At 32.4% G+C, this 19635-nt stretch overlaps 2 protein-coding genes across 18 annotated transcripts in view; both read left to right on the top strand.

The window, feature by feature from the left end:
- Window positions 1–19635, top strand: part of LOC106784849 — a 126136-nt gene that overhangs the window by 87980 nt on the left and 18521 nt on the right. The gene's annotated exons all lie outside the window — the stretch shown is intronic.
- The window catches only part of LOC106784764 (neurobeachin), a 193670-nt gene continuing 190151 nt past the window's right edge, over window positions 16117–19635 (top strand). For 8 of the 17 annotated variants that reach the window (XM_014744695.1, XM_014744686.1, XM_014744666.1 and 5 more), the window contains exon 1: window positions 16118–18567. In XM_014744695.1, the coding sequence (XP_014600181.1) occupies window positions 18364–18567 (204 nt within the window). In that variant the 5' untranslated portion in view covers window positions 16118–18363. Of the gene's footprint in view, window positions 18568–19635 lie in introns of all 17 variants that reach the window. The other 9 variants (XM_014744632.1, XM_014744714.1, XM_014744705.1 and 6 more) reach the window with 3 other exon arrangements.

The raw sequence follows: 19635 nt of genomic DNA, 5'->3' as shown, positions 1-19635 counted from the left end.
AAAACATTTTCTCCCGTAAAATCTGTTTAATGTTTAAATACGATTTTGAAAATGATTGCGACACGACATTCATTCGTAATATAAATAAGTGGAACTTGATTTATTCGGTTAAAGCTTTGCGGGAAGATAAAACTAAGAGAAAATTTCTTTCAAAGTGTTATAATGATGATAGATAAAGAGAGAAAATGATATAAAAGAGAACGTGATATTTCGTAACGTTATGGTTTCTCGTTAATTTATTTTCAATGCTTGCAAAAAAAAGAGTTTCCTTTCTCTCTCTCTCTCTCTCTCTCTCTCACTTTATTTTTCTCTCGTCTCTATTTCTGTCGATAACCACGATAGTGACTTGTCACATAGAGATGATACATATTTCAAATTCGATAGCTCGTTAGTCGTGAAATCATCGATGTATCTACCTAAAGGCAGATTGTAACGTTGATTTATCGGATGTTTTATCGTAATATCGAAAATATTGTCAGAGTACAATTACGAGCTCGTTCTTTCGATACTACGACATCTTGACTCTCTCTCTCTCTCACTCACTCACTCACTCACTCTCTCTCTCTCTCTCTCTCTCTCTCTCTTGTTCTCTAACTCATTGATGTTATAGAATAAAAATAAAAATGTTTGTTTCGTTGTCGTTGTATTAATGGCTTTTAACTCATCTTGTTCAACATGAATTTTAAATTCTGATAATAGCATATAATTTTGCAAATGTTACTATCATACTACAAATAACATTGTTTCATTTATTATTAATATAGATGTACAAATAATACTCTCGTTTAAAACATAAAAATATAAATGCATTTTTCGTAATAAAAGATAATACAAATAGGTTTGAGCTCTTTTTATTCAAAGTTAATTCTGAACTATTGTTAGGCAATTTTGACAATGTACGAATAACTTTATAAATTTAATACAAATATTATAGATGTACTAATGTTCGTGTTTGCAAAAAGATAAAATAACGAATAAGTTTTCAAGAAAACTATTTCGATTGCTTCTCGATGATTGTTCCGTTTCGAAAAAATGCAATAACGTCCTTGTCTTTCAGAGATTGTCGTTTTCTAGAGATTTTTCTATGGACTTCTGTAAGAAACGTCTTTTTACTCAGCACATAGCTCGATTCTTCTTTTTCTTTTTTACTTCTATATATGCGTTCTTCGTGTGCATGTAACCGAGTACACTCCCACTAACCGACGGCAGCTGTACTACTAACTCATTTAAAACTTACAGACAAGCATTTAATTGAAAAAGTTTATATCTTTAATAGGTGGATCACCGCATCAGAGAAAAGCTAAATCGAAGCTAACTTGACAAATAAACCATTAAAATATTAGTTATTTATAGAAAAAAAATTTTTTTCGGATTCATTTGAATTCTTATACAATACGATTAATGTAATTTAATATTGGGGAGAAAGAAGTCCATTATTTTTACGTGAACTTCAAGACTTTATTTAACATGTTCGATTTGAGTCAAATATGCCGTTTTGTTCTATAATTTGTTGCCATTTTAAAGGTAGCTTCATAATGTCTCTCCCTTAGAAGTCTTGGTCTCTATTGGTGAAAAACTCTAGTAATCGATTTTGACAATCTTCTCTTGATGCCAATTTCTTATCACTAAGGAAGTTTGGCAATGCAAGAAAAACATGGTAATCGCTTGGTGCCAGGTCCGAACTATATGGTGGATGCATCAAAACTTCCCAACAAACTTCCCAATCACTACAGCCCCATTTACCGAAAAAATAATGGATTTCTTTTTCCTAATCTAATATTAATGAATTTTCATTTATTTTTTTAATTGTGTTAACGACTTTTTTGCGGTTCAAACAAATTTCTCAGTTCTCAGACAACGGCTTTAAAATTGTGGTCGAGCATACGGGCACAGTACAGCGTGTTACGTATTTATGACAAGGGCGATTCTCATTAGTGATAAAGAGGAAGCTTTATGAACCATCTTCTCTCCTTGGCCAAAGAGCTGGAGATTGCGTTTAGAAAGTTTCGAAGCGGGCTCATGTTAATGGGATCGTCGTTACTCTACCAGCGATAGTACAAACGAATGAGTACTCATCCACCTCCCCTTAACCCCTTCTCAAACTAAATTTATATTCCCTCGGATGATTTTCCTACGTAATATGAAATATTTATCAAAATATTTATCGTAAGTTTTTCCTCTCGAAAAAATTCTAAGAGAAATAATTTTTTACTAATATTTGTGAGAAAAATTGAACGAAAAAATAATTTTTATTGTTTATTGAAAAATAATTTACACTTTTTTTTTACACGATATATATATCTTTGTATATTTTTAGTAAATGCATCCATGAGTCGCGTTAAGTATTATATATATATGTATTTTCTTGTTTTAAATCTGAAGAACGTTGAACTTATCAACAGGGACCACAATATCACTATACTTCTTATACAAGTTTATTGTGAATAATAATACTACTGTTTCGTTGTCATATTCGATTTGGAATATTCTCGTTTCTTAGGTTGTATCGATTTATCCATCGTCCTTCGACAAAGCCTTCCATACGTGCGCGATAAGGGAATAGAATTACTTAGATCCTTTTCTAAGAGAAATCGAATAACCACCTAGCCATTAACGTGAGGAGAATTTCATTATTCCTTTGGCTAACGTCGACGCGAAAGAAAAGTTAAAGCTTGCACTTTGCCTTTTTTATGCGTCGTATTTTTTACATTGAACTTAAGTACCTACCTTTAGCGAGAAGATTATGACGAAATAAGGATGGTACATTTAATATTTCTTAATACTTTACTCAGGTGTTCTTATAGTTTCATTTATTACAATGTGGTTTATTTTACATGATTCTCGTTGTTTTTATTTATTTTTCTTTTTTTTTTTTTTTTTCTTTGATTAATTTTTTCATTTTTGTTAAATACGAAGAAAGAATGTAAACATCGAATCGTATTTCTAGTTTTGATTTTGCTTTGATAATTGTATCGAAGCTCAATGAAATAATTGTTTATCGAACTCCAAGGCTATCAGCAAAATGAATCTAATCAATTTTGTTATCAATACGATTCGTTGTTTAGCTTTAGGGTCAATATTTACGTGTATCTATAGAATCGATAATTATTATGATGGAGTTCGCTCGACGTATTCTATTGACGCTTTTCCATTATTTGAACGCAGTAAAACGTATTTGTGAAATTATGAAGAGTCTTTGTTATAGAACATTTTTGTATGCGATTATGTATGATTGTTTTATATTGAACAATTTTACAGAGAGTTATTATAAATTCATTTGTCTTTTATACTAGTATCATTAAAAATAATTTAATTTGTTTTTCGTGTCTCTCGTGTTTGTTATTAAATAAAGACAAATATTTTTTTTAATGTTATTTAATGTTATTTATTATATTATTTCCGATATAAGACAAACATTATTAAAATATTTCGGTTGAATTATACTTTTATATGTATCGAAAAAAAACTCTCCTTTTGAGTTGGAAATTGTGCAAATTAATGTTGATATCCATCATTCGATATACATAAATCGATTTATAACTCGACACAATATACAGCAAATACACTCGATGCCAATCCTTTGAAATCACCCTACTGAATACATTCGACTCAGTATCATAACATTGGCGAACATATCATTTACTATGGAATCTTAATTATCTTATGTGTAAATATAGTACGTACGAAATATATTTATTTGGATAATTATTGCATTAATCATATTTTCGGTTCGATTAATCTTGTCACAAAAGTTTGACTTAGAAATAATTTGATCATGACAAATGTGCACTCAACTTTCAATTTCTATGTAGCACGAATTTTACTTTCTTGATGTTTATTATTTCTAAATTTTGTGTAGAAAATGTTTTCATACAACATGATACAGATTAACCTTGTTATTGGAGGATTGATTATGCTTTGAAAATAACCTGTAATTTCAATATAAACTATTATACGTCGTAGGGTGATTATGCGTGGGAAGATCGATCATGTCTTAACGAGTTGTCTTACGATTACTTCTGTTTACTACCCAATGTTATTTTTTAAGCAATTATACACGAGATGGTACGCAAATAAACAAGAATTATCTTTTGGCATTCGACGAAACGCAATTACATTCAATTCCATTTACGATCGGCGCCACATTTCCTTTATAAAGAGAAAATATTTTACGAAATATTTTGTTACGAGTAAATTGTTATGTGTTACAAATAAATTTATAGTTTCCGGATATATATAAAAATTTGGAAATATATTTAATAATTGCAGTGGTATGAAAGGATTGAATATTGACGAAATATCAGCATTTCAAATTTGAAATTGTTACTGTGCTTGTGCTATAACTTGTCATCGCTGTTATTAACGCGCATTCTCGAAATGCATGAAATGTAGCGAGCTTTTATGCGCTCGAACGTTTCATTTCAGGTATTTCAATCAGTCCGTTTTCAGAGGGGGAGGGAGTGGTATACTCATCGATTCCAACGGGTACATTGTAATAGTTGTTACATGCGCTGATGGCTATGTTACTATTGATACGAGACTGAATATACGCGTATTACTATAGAGAAAGAACAGAAAAACTTGTAAAACAAAAAAACAATGTTGAACAAAAAGAAATTATCAAATATTTTCAAGAGAAAAGTTTAATGAGTCGAGTTATATGATATTTTCTTTTAATAAAAAAAAAAAAAATAAAAAAACAATTTCTTTAGAAACACCCTACTCGTTTGTACTATTCTCATACATTTAATTAACCTTAACTACCAATCAAGTATTTACGTAGCTACAATAACTTCATAAGATTGAAGAAAATACGCAGTTCATGACCGGAGTAGTGGCGTTTTAAGATTAAGAGACAACTGTTTATTCAATCATCGAGATTCTGAATTTAACAGTGTTCTTTGTTTCTTCATTTTTCTTTTTTAATCCTTTGTACGAAAAAATCTCGTGGCTAGAAAAAGTAACGAAGTTCTCTCGAGAAATGGATTTCTTTGTATATTAAGTGTCCACTTCAAGGTTTCTTTTAGTCCTCGATAAAAGTGTTCGTCATTCATCATTCTTTCTTATAATTTCACGTTTGATTCTTCGTCAAAACGATCAGAGACGTTTGAACGTTTAATCTTATGAAAAGAGGAAGAACCGAAAGAAACGATTGAAGTTTCTAATTAATAATCTTTTCACTATTATAGTTTCGCATTCGTTCGTAACATGAGACGATCAATCAAGATCACAATCTTCGATGTGAATTTTTTTTGCATCGATTAAAGAAAAGGAAGACATTAAGAAGAGAAGGAGTAAGTGAGACCTTTCTCTACATTAGCGAGCACATTTTCTAACGTTGAAGGAAGTTTGTTAATTACTAGGAACAAAGAAACCCGGACCGTCGTCGAGTATTCGATAGCCCGCGGGACAATGGCTAAAGAAAGTTGGCGAACCAACTCTTTTGCGATTTACGTTTTGCACGCCAATGAGTTGAACCTTTCTGTTTTATCGTTCAATAGCAAAGATATTTTCTTATAAATCTTGCTTCACAAGTACCTACTTTCTTAAAGTTGAAAATCAACAGGCTTTGTGACGTTGGAACGACTCGGAAAAGTTAAAAGTTTTAATTGATGTATTGACAATTTTGTATATTTTTTCTTTTATAATTGGATGTTCGTTGCATAAACAATTTATATTTTATTTTTATTTTCTTTTTTTTTTCTCTTTATTCACCGTTGATCTTTATTGGCTTTTATTTATCGGGTCAGGATTTTGAACAATTTTTAGTCAGTATTTTAAACAAATAGTTAATATTTATGTTGGATTCGTAAACAAAAATTGAACCGCTGGACCGACTATTGAACTATTCAAGGCCCTTGGGCCAATTTCGTCGCGAATATTTTATTTGTCATGCAGGTGCTCGATTTCACATTTACAATAATATATCATCGATCAATAGAAAAATTGTCAGTAGTTTAATATATAAATATATGTAAATGTATAATAATTTGTAAATATTTTAAATGGATGGTCAAATTAATATTAGGCTACAAATTAATATTAAACAATATTGTATATTATTGTTGTCAATTAATTATTTATATCGATAATAATGAATTGATAAAAACCACTGACCAAATAAATATATATATATCATTTGCTGAATTATTGTGTGGAATTTCTAGAAGAACAAATCTTGATCCGCTTGGACTAATTTCTCAAAATGTCGAGCTATTTCAACCGTAGACATTCTATCGCTCGACGCAACGTCAGTAATCAGGATATCACGCGTCTCAATTCTAAAGGTTTCGTTCATTGGTTGCACCCATGCGATGCTTAACGCGATAACTGAATGCCGGATGCTGAATTCCTTGTTTCTATCGAAATATCACTTGGCGGAGAGATAGTGGTAGGTATGTCTCTCTGGCTAATGTCACTTGAATAGTTTCTAGATAAGGAATATCCTAGGAATTTCAAACGAATATATAAAGTTTATTATAATAATTATGAATTTTATGTTAGAGCATAGTTTTCTTATTTGATTATGTTGATTTTTCTTTCTTTCTTTCTTTTCTTCGGCATAAAAGAGAGAAACATAACTTCCTTGTATGTAACTTTAACATCACAATCGTAAAAAGAAGAAGAATTACATTATTCTCATAAAATTGATATCATCGTAAATGACATGAAAAAGCATACCTTTGAAAGAATTCTCCAATGCTATCAAGTTTGTTGTTACATCCTCTCTTTCTTTGTTAACATGATACGTAGCCAAAAACAAATATGATAAAATAAAACGTTTGTAAAAGAAAAATGACCGTACTTACAAGTTATGAGTATGATAAAAACGGTAAGACTGTAAAAAATTATTAATGAGTTTACAGATAATAATAATTATGTTATAGAGTATAATAACATAAGCTATCAAAAATAAAGTCCACAAAATTTAATTTGATATTACAACGTAGTAATTAATATTTTACGAAATATCATTAATTATTATTGAAAATATTGATCCAAATAAAAATAAAATTTAAATGATATTATTTTGTTTAGAGTTTTAGTGGAACTTTTAAAATGTGATGGTCGACGAAAAAGACTTAAATCTTCTTATGTCTTTGGTTTTGGTTGAATAAAAGAAAATAAAAATATAGAAAAATATAGAAAAATATAGAAAAGAAGAATATAATGCAGGCGCACGTGCAAACGAACGCTCGTTTTGGAAAATTTATCAACATGCCGCGCCTCTTGATTGCCATGCTCGTGTCGTCGCAGCCGGTGCGCTTTTCCGTTCTCGACCTTGCTCGCCTTTTCTCTTTCCAAGTCTCTCTCTCACTCTCTCTCTCTCTCTCTCTTTCTCTCTCTCTTTCTCTCTCTCTCTCTCTATCTTTCTTTCTCATCATACTTTTGAAAATGAAGTGCCTCGAGGCTATTTCTGATACCAACAAATTCCGAACTTTTGCAAGATACTAAATAATTTTGTTTAAAACTTCGAGCTCGTCAGAAATTGTATTTTTTATTTTATTTAAAAAAAAAAAAAAAACAAATTTATTTCACCAATACAAACGATCCTAATTTACAAAATAATTTCTACGAACAAAATTAATGCTAGTGACTGTTTCATTATGAAAAAATAATTAAACTAATCGATATAAGAGTATAATTTTAAATCCAAAGAGAGTCTTTATCGATTTATATATTTATATATAACTATATATACAAATAAATGTATATTTTAATAAATTTAACGCACTGAGATAAAATGAGAATGAATGTTTGTTATTAGAAAATAATGATACTATATAATCGGTTAATATATAAAACTATGATAATTTTATATTCGAAATAATGTTCTCTAACGATGTATAATTTACGTTGTATAGTATCTCTTGAATATTCTTTAAAATAAGTAAGAAGCTAGGAAAGGTTTAACTCACGGATCATCGACGCTTTCTGTTCTTTATTAAAGCATAGTCTATCGATGTAAATTATGCTCGATCGGTCGTATCCTTGATAAAAAGAATTTATCATAACATAGGTAGATTTTCTCAATAATTTCTGGTCGACTTATCTAGCTTCAAAAAAGAAAAATAAAGGTATCATTTGTTTCAAGCTCATTGTCCTGTTACAAATTATTTCTGTGTTTTATATCGGTTTCTCTTTAAATCGATTTTTAATAACGAATATTTTCCATTTAATAATGAATATTTTCCATTTAATAATGAATATTTTCCATTATTGTAACGCGTTATACAATATTAAATTCTTTCAGGCAAATGTCATAATTTCGGTATGATTTCATTACTCCGCTTATTCGCAAATCCTACTTTGGTTAATTTAATTAATTTCGTTAGAGTTATTAATCGGAAATTATAAATTAATCTCGATAAATGAGTATAAGGAAATGACCACGAATATTAATATTCGTTTATTAATATATCAAAGTTTTTAAAATAATATGCATGTATATTTTGGCAAAAAATATTCCAACATATTGGAAGAGCACTTAAGAAAAATCCTCCATGGCTTTAAATTTCATATTTAGAATGAAAATACATAGACACGATGACGTGAACGTTTATGCGAAATTAACGTAGGTATATACATAGATATTATATACGTACGCAGGCGAGGATTCATTTTGATTTATGTTGGAGCAAGCGAACTCGAATAGCGATAAAATCATATCGGTGGAAGGACATCGTACATCGTGCATCGTTTTGTTTTCTCTTTAATTTGGATCTATTAAACATTGATATGCTTTTTCGTTTGCGATAATGTATTCACCACCGTTATTACGTTACGTTGAAGAGTAAACGTAAAATCATCGAGATTTGTTTTCGATCTTTACAAGCGAATATGAATTCGAAGAGGATTAAAAAGATAAGTTAAACGAAAAAAAAAAAACAATGTATAAGAATTACTTTTAAACAAAAAATTGTCTTATTGGCAATTTTATTCAATGAGCTTATATTTTTGATTTCATAACAAATTTTAAACAAAAGAGCAAATCTATTTCTTTCTTCCTCTCTTCGTCTATTTTCTCTTCATTTCTTTTCTTCCGAGATAGGAACGTAAACAAGAGAGAGAAATTTGCATTGAATTTGCTAAGAAACACAGCCATCTTGTCGTTTTACGTTTCAATCAGGAACTTATCGCGACGGGTCAATATACACAAACAGGGTTGAGAAAGCGAATACCATAGCTAACTGTAGAAACGAGGAAGAGGACAGAGGACGACGCCGTATACTCCCATGAAAGGAGGTAAAACGCGCGTGAATGCCGACAGAAAGGAACTTACAATCCAAGTTTTCTCATATATTAGACGAACTTGGTTGAAGTCGTAAACTTCGAAATATATCAATGATCTTGGCAAGTTAGTGTGCGCGCGCTTGTCCCTTCCTTGCATACACGAAGTTAAGTAAAATACGTATACGAACTATTTCTATATATTTGTCCGCTGGTGTCTATGCAACATCAACGTGAATATGAGTGTATTTGGATCCGTGTATTTCTCTCCAATAATATCCTAAAAGTTTGGAGATGGTTTCTCGATCGACCTCGATATTTTCAACAATCCAATAGATCGAACCTTGCACGTTCGCTCAAGTCCACGCGAAAAATTAATTGCTTGGAAGTTTAGTTTGGTCAACGATGGCTTTTTCATTTTGTTATTACCTTTGCATATGGCGTCGACATTTTCTGAATACTCCAGGTGCTCACGTTGTGCTTGTTTCTTTCTTTGGCTTTTTTTTTTTTTACTTTCCGTTTTTCGCGTCCAAATCTTTTTCCATTCTTTTTACTCCGTCATACGTTTAATGGACGTCACCGCAAAAATACGTTATAGAAAAATTCATAAAGCTGCGTTGGCGAAAACAGTGACGCATTATCGTGAAAGCTTTCGATGCATACTTAATCGCCTTATATTTTAATATTTTATGAGGGTAAACGCTACATTGAATAAATTAATGCGATAGGGTGAAAAATATCTTTATATTATTTAAAAGCTTTTCTTTGGTTATAGACTTGGAAATAATGATTCTGTTTAATCTGTTGTGGTTAAACAAATAAATAAGTTTCCTTCTAATGCTATTAGTCAAAGTAAGAAATTATTATATAACATATATTACATTAACTCGATATAATTGAAATTCGTGGTAAAATAGAGAGTGAAAATGAGAAGAAGAAGAAGAAGAGGAAGAAGGTAAGGTAAGGTAAGGGACGAAATAGGGTGAATTTCAAATGAAGTAATCAGTAACCAGGCTTTTCTTTTGTGAACGTTTTCGAAGGGATTACAGTCATGAAAGCGACTAACAAGATCATCAAGATACATTGGCGTACTGTTCAAGATTTGAAGCATCGCTATTATCCCATCGTTATCTATCATCTTTTTCATTATTTACTCAACAAAAGAACACGAGATAATACGAAATTCTTTTTTCGAAAAGTCTCCTATTTAACGAAATAAAATCATAATATCTATTATATATTAATATAACACTGGAAAGTCTTTATTCGTGAATCTTTTGTGTTCGCATTATTAGAGGAAGCATTTTTGAATTGACGTATAAACTGTTGGTGAAGCAAAAGCGTGAGGAGGAAGAAGAGAGAAGAGGAAAACAAGCTTCCGGATCGATCGGACGCGTTTGAGAGTCGTGAGTCAAGAATCGAGAGCGTACTCGATCAAATTCATCATATGGAGTGTGCTTTAGACCAATGCAAATCTTTGCCGGACCACTACTACTAGCATCGCTTAGTAATCATACTTTATGTATGTATGTATATATATATATATATATATATATATATATATACAGAGAGAGACTATGGATTCTCTCTTCTATTTCTCTCATACTCTTTCTTCCCTCTCTCTCTCCCTCTCTCTCTCTCTCTCTCTCTCTCTGTCTCGTTTCTCATCTAGCTATCTGTCTTCGTTTGTCTCTCGCGAACTAAACAGGCAAATGAGTTTGCGGAACTCGCTTAGAAGTGTTGATTGGAAGATCCGCCTATGAGCAGAGTTCTGTACTCGTATTCCATGTAGGAAGGATCGGTCGAAACAGAAGCTCGGCATCGTTTCAAGAGGGAACGTTTCGAGTTTGATGCTGGATGTTCCAATGGGTTTAACACCGGACGCGTAATCATCGACTTCGTTAAGTGCGTCCGTTAATCGAGTTTGTGTATGCTATGGCTAATGAGATCCGTTAGATGAGATTCTATTTCTATCTCTTTTTCTCTCTTTCTTTGTATTATTATCTCTTTCTCTTTTTTTTTCTATCTTTTTTTCTATTTAAGTGGTTGCTCATTCTTTTCCTTCAGAATGGTTTATCGTTTGTACGATATCATTATGCAGTCGATTGAAAACCATTTGTGCTTTTTCTCGTAATTTATCGAAAATTTGTTTAAATTATAGAGATAATTATGCCGACTTATGCCTTACATAAAGTCAGTTACCAATCCTTAATTATCTGAAATCGAATTAATATAATTCGAAGATTTATATTGAAAATGAAGCAACTTTTGTTTCTATCCAGTTTGTTAATTTCTTTATGATTAATAATGATTAATAAACTTAACATTATAAAAAGGACAATAATAAGACTAAAATGGTATATTATAGCTTGGTAATTATAACAATTGTATAATTTAATTATTGTTTTATGAGTTCTCTTTTCGAGGGTTGATAGACTTTGACATAACTTGGCCTAATAAACAATCGAATTTTTCCTTTGAATATTATTGAATTCGATTCGTAAATCTACAGTTGAACTCGATAATTTGAAATTTCCCTAGATGATTTTTCTTTTTTCGTTTTGTTTTTCTCTACTTTCGTTCTTTTCGACAAGGAACGGTCGATTTTGCAAGATATCCAATTTAGGAACGTCTCTTTGAGAAGCTTTTGTTCAAATACGTCATTGCTATATCTCTTGGAAGCTTGGAATGTACGTGCACTATTGTATCTGAAACAAACTTGAAGAAAAACGTAAAGAAATATGCGAGCATATATACAACGTAGCTACGGTGAAACTGACATATTTTTCTGCTACCTGGGGAGATCTTTTAAGTGATCAGTCTTTTCATACGCCATGCAATCCCTCGGGTTTCATTGTTTACGAGTAGACTAGACTCGTAAATATTTGCGCCAACTTGGAAACGTTCGCATTAAAAATGCGCCTATTGGAAGCAAGCCTATATTTTATTGTATGCGAACACATGTGTTTGTGTGTGTGTGTGTTTCATACATTACTATATATATATATTTTAAATATATATTATATTAAATATATATATATATATATGTTCGATACGAAGAGAGGGATACGTTTTACATATCTATATATATATATATATATATATATATATTTTTTTTTTTGTATATATATACACAACTATGTGAACGTATAAAAAAAGGGTGCACTATATTTGGCAGAAATAATAGATTTGATATGGATGGAATTGTAACGCTTGGATAGGAAATTGAAGAACGTTGCGCTAATATTTGAATTTCTTTCACTTTTTTCCCCTCCTTTTTTTCTATTTTTTTTTTATTTTTTTCTTTCTAATCGATATCATTAGAAATTCGAGCAACCAGGAAAATTGATTAATTCCTATGCTATTCTAGGTTATATTCATTGTATCTATTAAAAAATATATGATTTCATTTAAATAACATAAATCATATCTGTTCCTTCCTATTTTTTCGTTAACAAGCGAAATTTGTTTAAATATAGATAGAATCAATGAAGATATATGTTCAACTATATGGACCGATTAATTTATCTACACGGCTTTCTATTGATCCGTGGTGTAAGCCTTTGTCTCCATAATTATCTGCACGCATTTATGTGGTACTGGATCAACCTACGAATTCTACGTATAAAGATTATCCGAACGATAAAATGAAAATCATTACGTTATTTGAAGTGCAATGATTTGAATGAAATTATTTAATAAGAGAATAAGATTTATTGCACGATTTATATTGTTTAAGTCAATTATATATTTGCGTTCACGAGAATCGTAAAAAAAAAAATACAAAATTTTCTGTGAAGTAAAGCATATAGAAATCACCCCTCGCTCGATTGTACTAACCTCTCCATATTTATCCTGTATTTAAACAGATAACTATTTGATTATTAAATAAAATAATTCTTCCTATTAATTGTATTGCACTATAATAAATAGAAGAAATAAAGACAAACTACAATGAAGGTTTAACCCTAGAACTACAAACTAATTTTTTTAATCTTCAAACTACAAAATGGGGTATATATTTTTTCCCAAGGTTTTCTAGTCCTAAAAACTCTTCTGATAGCAATAATCAGATTTTTTGTTTTTTCATGTCAAAGAGAATGGTGAAGAGCAAATTCAATTTGACTAAAGTTTAATCGGTGAAAAATCGATTTAAATAAATTAAAGTACTGAAAAACGATGAAATCTTCATTTAATTTAAGTTTACCTGGGGTATAGATATCCTATCCCAGTTAGTAGTTCTAGGGTTAAGTCATGTTCGTTACGTGATAATAATTTCGCTGACCGTTCGAGAACTCGTTCATTTTCTCCAAAGGTTATTGGTTTGAAATGGAAAAAGTATAGTGTAATCGTATGGTCGAGCAATACGGAGTAATTAACTGGAAGTTTCTTAGAGTAAGACTGAACTAGATGGTGTAGAGACCTTATCTAAGTCGAACAGGCATCAATTATCGGCTTACCGGTTCTAACATCCTCCCCAGCCTACATGCGATTACTAAAGCTAACTACATCTATCCGATGAAATTCTTGCTGATGATAATAGTCGATATTTCTTTTTCTTTTTCTTTTCCCCGACTTAGAGTACTCAATTATTGATTCAATTTATATCTTTTAGTGATTTGAGTAAGTTAATCGAATGAAAATGTTTAATATATACACATAGGATAATATCTTGAAAAATATGTCATATAATAAATGATAAAGTTGAGAGAGAGAGAGAGAGAGAGAGAGAGAGAGAGAGAGAGAGAGAAATCGTTAGTTTCAATTTAAAAAGAGATTCGAAATTGTAGAAAACGGAAACATTGAGAAACTCAGGAAGAAAACTCTTCTGTAGGTAGTATCGGAAACAAAGTAGAGGGAAAGCAAGTCGGTATTTTCTTCTCTTTTCTTCCACATCGTCTCCCTTTCGAGGAGCATAAAATCTTTCCGTCATTAGGATACTCGAAAGAGAAAAGTTGGGAAACTGCTATTAAATGGTCATGTTAAAGTTCCTTTCCTTGATCTAGTTCCTCTTTTTCTCTTTTTCTCTCAGTTTCTCGACGATGCACTTTCGAAATTAGCTTTCTCCAAGTAACGTACAGTTGCTCAAGGATCTAAGGTGCGTACGCGCGCGTGTTCTGTGTCGCCTTCCTTGTATGCGTGTGTGCGTGCGTGTTTGTATATGTAAGCTTGAGGAAGAGCAAAACACCGGTCAATCTTTGATGGTGTGCGCTGTAATGTTTCCTACCATAAGGGGCGTTTAACCGTTAAATGTATAATATAACGTGACATTGCATGCAGCGGAACGTTTAATTGTTCGACTTTTCCTTTAGATTATGGTAAAGTTTATGAAGTCTATAGGAAAGTTTTTAATGAAAAATAGTGACCGCTGTGTAATGTTACATCTTACAAGGGGAACTTCCCTTTGTCGTGAAATCGTTGAGTATTAATTTTTTTTCTCTCTCTCTCTATCTCTCTCTTTGTCTCTCCGTCTATTTCATTTTTTTTATCGCCCTGATTACAGAATATGCTCGTTATTCCTTTGAGAGTTTCGTTGTGGAGCTCGTAAAAATAAGAAAATAAAAATAAACGTTCGATTCAGTGTATATCATTTTCATATAATTCAATTGATTATGAATTATGCTCGTTATACGGAAAGTTAATTCTATTTATTTTTTAGATAGAAACTTTCCTTGTCGAAAATCTTTCCTGATTATATCGCAAAATGTTCTTAATGAGTCTCCCTTAATCCGCTTAAGGCCATTAGTAAATCATTATCTTTCAAAGAGTACCTTCCCTATGATGAAAAGGATCAATATTGATACTAGCAATGGATTTCATTGGTAGTATGATCCGTTTGAAACATTCAATTTGTGTTTATTGATTATAGCGAAGCTCAAGATAAAAGTATCCTTATAATAGACTTAATTAATCGATAATCATATCGAAGCTTCGACAAAAATCTCTTTGTTATTATTATCAATTATATATATAGGGAGAGTAGGGTTTTCAGGGAATGTGAGCTTGGCCTAGACATTGGCTACAATACCAAGCGGTTTTTGACAAGGAAATAGAAAATATATGTTCTTAAGTAAAATATCATGAATTATATTCATATAACAGGATTATAAAAACAAGTTGGAAGTAATACAACAGCCACAAATGATCTTGATTTCGATCGTAAAGAATGAGAATAGAAGGAAGACAAGAAATAAGTAAGTATCGACAAAAGTTATCGCAATATTTCGATAATATTTCGGCATGACAAAAGATGTAAAAGATTGAATTGTGTGAGACGAGTTAGCATCTGTTGGATAGGTCATCGGTTGTATCTGTAAAGAACAAGTAAAAAGAGACAAATAAAGAAGATATAGGATAAAAAGGTAAAGTAAAGAAAAGAAAAGGAAAAAAAGGCAAGGATGAGAGAGAGAGAGAGAGATAGTTCCCTTTTGAGTCGTTAGCGCATCACGATTCCGTGTGCTTGAGGAGTCAAAGAATTCCGCAAAGAAGAATAAAGTATGGATGCACCAAACGATAGAAGAAATAGAGTAAGAAGGTTGATAGGAAGGAAAGAAGTAAAGAAAAAAAGAATGAAAGAAAGAAGAAAAGTGAAGAGAAGAGAAGAGAAGAGAAGAAGAGGTACCGATAGATAGTGCACGCGCGCGCAAACAAACAGATGTAGACGTAGAATCGTAGAAACGAAAAAAGCATCACAAATAAGAATCTTTTGGGAGTAGTAGTAGTGGCGTTGCTATAGCTGTTGGCGATGCTAGTAGTAGTGGTGGTGATGGTGGGAGTGGTAGGGTAGTGGTAGTAGTAATGGTAGTGGTAGTGGTAATGGTGGTGGTAGTATAGAGAAGAAAGAGAGAGAGAAAGATAGGAATGGTGGAAAGAGAATGAGAAGAGAAGAGAAGAGAAGAGAGACGAGATCGGGATATCGGGGACGTGGTTGGGGGTGGCGCCGCAGGCCGCGCCGTCGCCCAGCATCCCTCGTTTCCCACCCGGCCACCCTTCTAAAGGCGTACCCTAGCACTGAGAGAGTATCTGCTAGTCATACGTCGGCCCGTTGCGAGCACGCTGATACGGCTCCGCGTGTCCGCTTTCGTCGTCCGAGCTCGACGTTCCGATCGCAAGCTGATCATTTTCCTACAATCATACGTTCCGTTAACTAATTATACAAATCAAGTTATATTATTTTCAATATCCCTTAGTGTTAAATCGTCCTCGTTATTTTATTTCATTTATTTATTTATTTAATTATTTATTTTCGTCACATTGCAAAACATTTTTCGAGCATAAAATCTCGATTAAGTTTGAGAGAAAATCGATAGTGTATTATTCGTCATTTATGCATCCATCGATTGAATGATAACTTTTTTTCTCTCTACTACTACTACTACTACTGCTACTACTTTATTAATAATACTACTACTACTACTATTATTATTGATGATTTTTATAACCTGTGAAAGCTCAATGCTCAAGAAATGAAATATTGCCGTTATTTTTGAAACTGCATTTAGATCTCGTCAGATTCTCACATGGTCTCTGTTTTGTTCCCCGATCCACTACTGCCTTCAGTCGTCGTGGCTCCCTCTTGTCGTCGTTTCATGCTTCTCGTTTCAGTTGCGAGTTTTACTCGCGCCTGAAGTACAAGATCAACTTCTACGGATATATTTCTAAATAGCGCGACTGTTACGTGAGAGGACTTATTCGTGGGTGTACGTGTTCCCTTTGTGTTGGGTCAGTTTAACTAAAGAATAACTGTGTCGTCGTTGTTAAATATAGAATTAAAGGACATTTAAACTAATGTTAGAAGATATTGAACGTAGATGAGGATAATGTCAAACATGTTGTCCAGCTCTTACATGTAATACCTTAGGAAAGGTCAAGACTTGGTGAAAAACGATAAAATAATCGACTTATATCTTGTACGAGGCTTTTTCTCAACGTGGAAACAAGTGGTCGTTTACATTTCATATTCCTCGAAGACTTGAGGACGAAAGACTGATATACGAATAACCAAAGATCATAGTTAGAATGGATACTTTCTTAATTATCGGCATTTTCTTTTTCTGTTACGAGATGTGCGACTTGATCAGGCGTTACGCCACGCCACAACAAACGGATCTTCATCGATCGGTCGAATCTCCCGCGGCACCACCACCACCTCAAAGGATTTTTTCCATTTCACGAAAAATACAAAATCCTTCGGCAACCTGCTGTCCACGATAGATCAGAGAATCCGAAAATTTGTCTTTTAATTAAACGTTGATTTTTATCTTTCACATCCGACGGGATTGCATCTTTCGATAGGTACAACATATTACGGTTATGACGCATGGAAGAAGATCAGATCAGTCTTCATTTATTCAAGATTCGATTTCAATCCTGATAAGATCTATTCTATCTCCGGATATTAATTCGATTAATATTTTGCATTTCGGATCTATAATTCTATCAGTCTCTGAATCAACGACTTCACTATATGAACAAATTCTAATTCCAATCATAAAAGAATGTTATTATTGAACTTTGATCACTGTTCGAATCAAAAATTACACTTGGTCAACGAAGTTTATAAGAAGTGAATGTAAAATGTGTGAAAGTCGATGGTATTTGCCGGCGGCGTAACAAAGGAATCAGTTTTCTTTACGACCGTTTGCGTTTTGCTAGCCAAGAGCCATAAAGACCGTCGCATTGATCATAGGAACTCATCGAGTGCAACAAGGAAGTTCCACTTTTCGCTATCTTTCTTCCTCTGTCTGTCCAACGATATCTATGAACGTAAACATATTTTATGATATCCTTTGGAGGGTGTGCGTACTCACGTACGCGTGTCAGCGTCATAAAATTTGATATTCAGGATAGTGTTCGACTCTGTTGCATGTTTGAACGACGTTTATGCTATGGCTAGATTAAATTTGTTGACTTTACGCGATAAGTGAAAGAAGAATTTTTGTGAAAAACATATATATATATATTATTATAAGGATTACTGCGTTCTTCATAAGATATATGTATTTCAATTATAAGTGTCGTTAAAATAAATAATTTATTTAATTATCATCGAGGACGAAATAAGGATCACTCGCGTGATTTTCGCGATCCGAAGTGATCCAAAAGAAGATACGTAAAAAGGGAATAAGAGAAATGGACTCGCTGGAACGACTAATGAGCGCTGGTTCTCACCATCCATCCCTTACGGCAGCCACGCGATCGCAAAACGCCTTTGTACAGGCCAATCTCTGCTCTGTGATCGGTCGTAAGGGTCGACACCTTACCGGCACCTTCTGTTTGACCGGAGACACGATGGAGGGTATCATTCAGTGCCTCGTCTTTCTTAAAGCCTTTTCGGTAAGTAACTGCTAAGGTTCAACCCTCAACCATTTTATTTCGAAATTTTTATTTTTGGTCGATAAATTCAGCAGTGCTGCTATTAAGAAATTCGAAATGAAATTTTCACATCTAACGCGTAATTCGTTTAATTTAATAAATGTCATTTCATATCTTATTATTTTCAATTTAATAATTGTCTTTCGTTAAAAAATATAAGAATAAATAAGTATTGAACATTTTAGATTTAATTTTTCTCCAAGATTAGGTACCGTATAATCTCACAGAAGAGAATTATTTTCTCTTTTCTTCTATCACCGATTTGATATCCTGCAAAATAACGAAGAATGCGTTTTTCTTCGCAAAGAATAAGACGAGAGAAGGCGCAAGGTTGAATAAGTGTCGAAGGATATATAAGAGCTTCGTCCGGATGCTCGAACGGTCGGCTAAATCGTCGATAATGAGAATTCGGTGTCGAGTGGAATTATTCTTAAGGATCATCTCCTTCTACCTACCTCTCTTCTTCTTTCTCTTCTGTCACGCTACGAGCGAATACGGCTTTCGTTATCCGATTCGACGATGTTATTGATCCCCATCCCTTTTTTCCCATTGCTTATCTTGCTCGCGAACTTGGAAAAAAAAATCGTTGCCACGAAATTATGAATCAGTTCGATTCTTTTTCATTTTAAGGAAGATCTAAATGTACGATTGTGTGTTCGTGCTTATCGCAAATATTAATACAGATTGTCTATATTCCTTGCACGTACATTTTTCAGTTTTCCTTTCAGAAAATCTTTGTTCTACTTACGAGATATCCTAGCATTAAAAATCTTTAGAAATCGTTATCGCTTATAAAATCTTATATTCTTAACTTGTTCTTACACTTGTAGATATTAATTGCAAGAAAGTATCCCCATTTTTTTTTTTTTTTTTTTTTTTAAGCAATTCTTTTGGAACTCATTAAATTGTAGAAAAGTATAACCTTTCGAGTTTTTCAGAATACTTGGAATGATTTTCATTCGGGAAAAGGTATCCAAAATAGTAATAGGGATACTTGGAAGATATTCGTAAAGGAATAGAAATAGAGTT

This window comes from Polistes canadensis, unplaced genomic scaffold, assembly GCF_001313835.1.
Source record: "Polistes canadensis isolate GaletaPanama2010 unplaced genomic scaffold, ASM131383v1 scaffold_2, whole genome shotgun sequence".
Lineage (NCBI taxonomy): Eukaryota > Metazoa > Arthropoda > Insecta > Hymenoptera > Vespidae > Polistes > Polistes canadensis.
The sequence above is the reverse complement of the archived record's forward strand: the minus strand, read 5'-3'. Positions and strand labels throughout refer to the sequence as shown.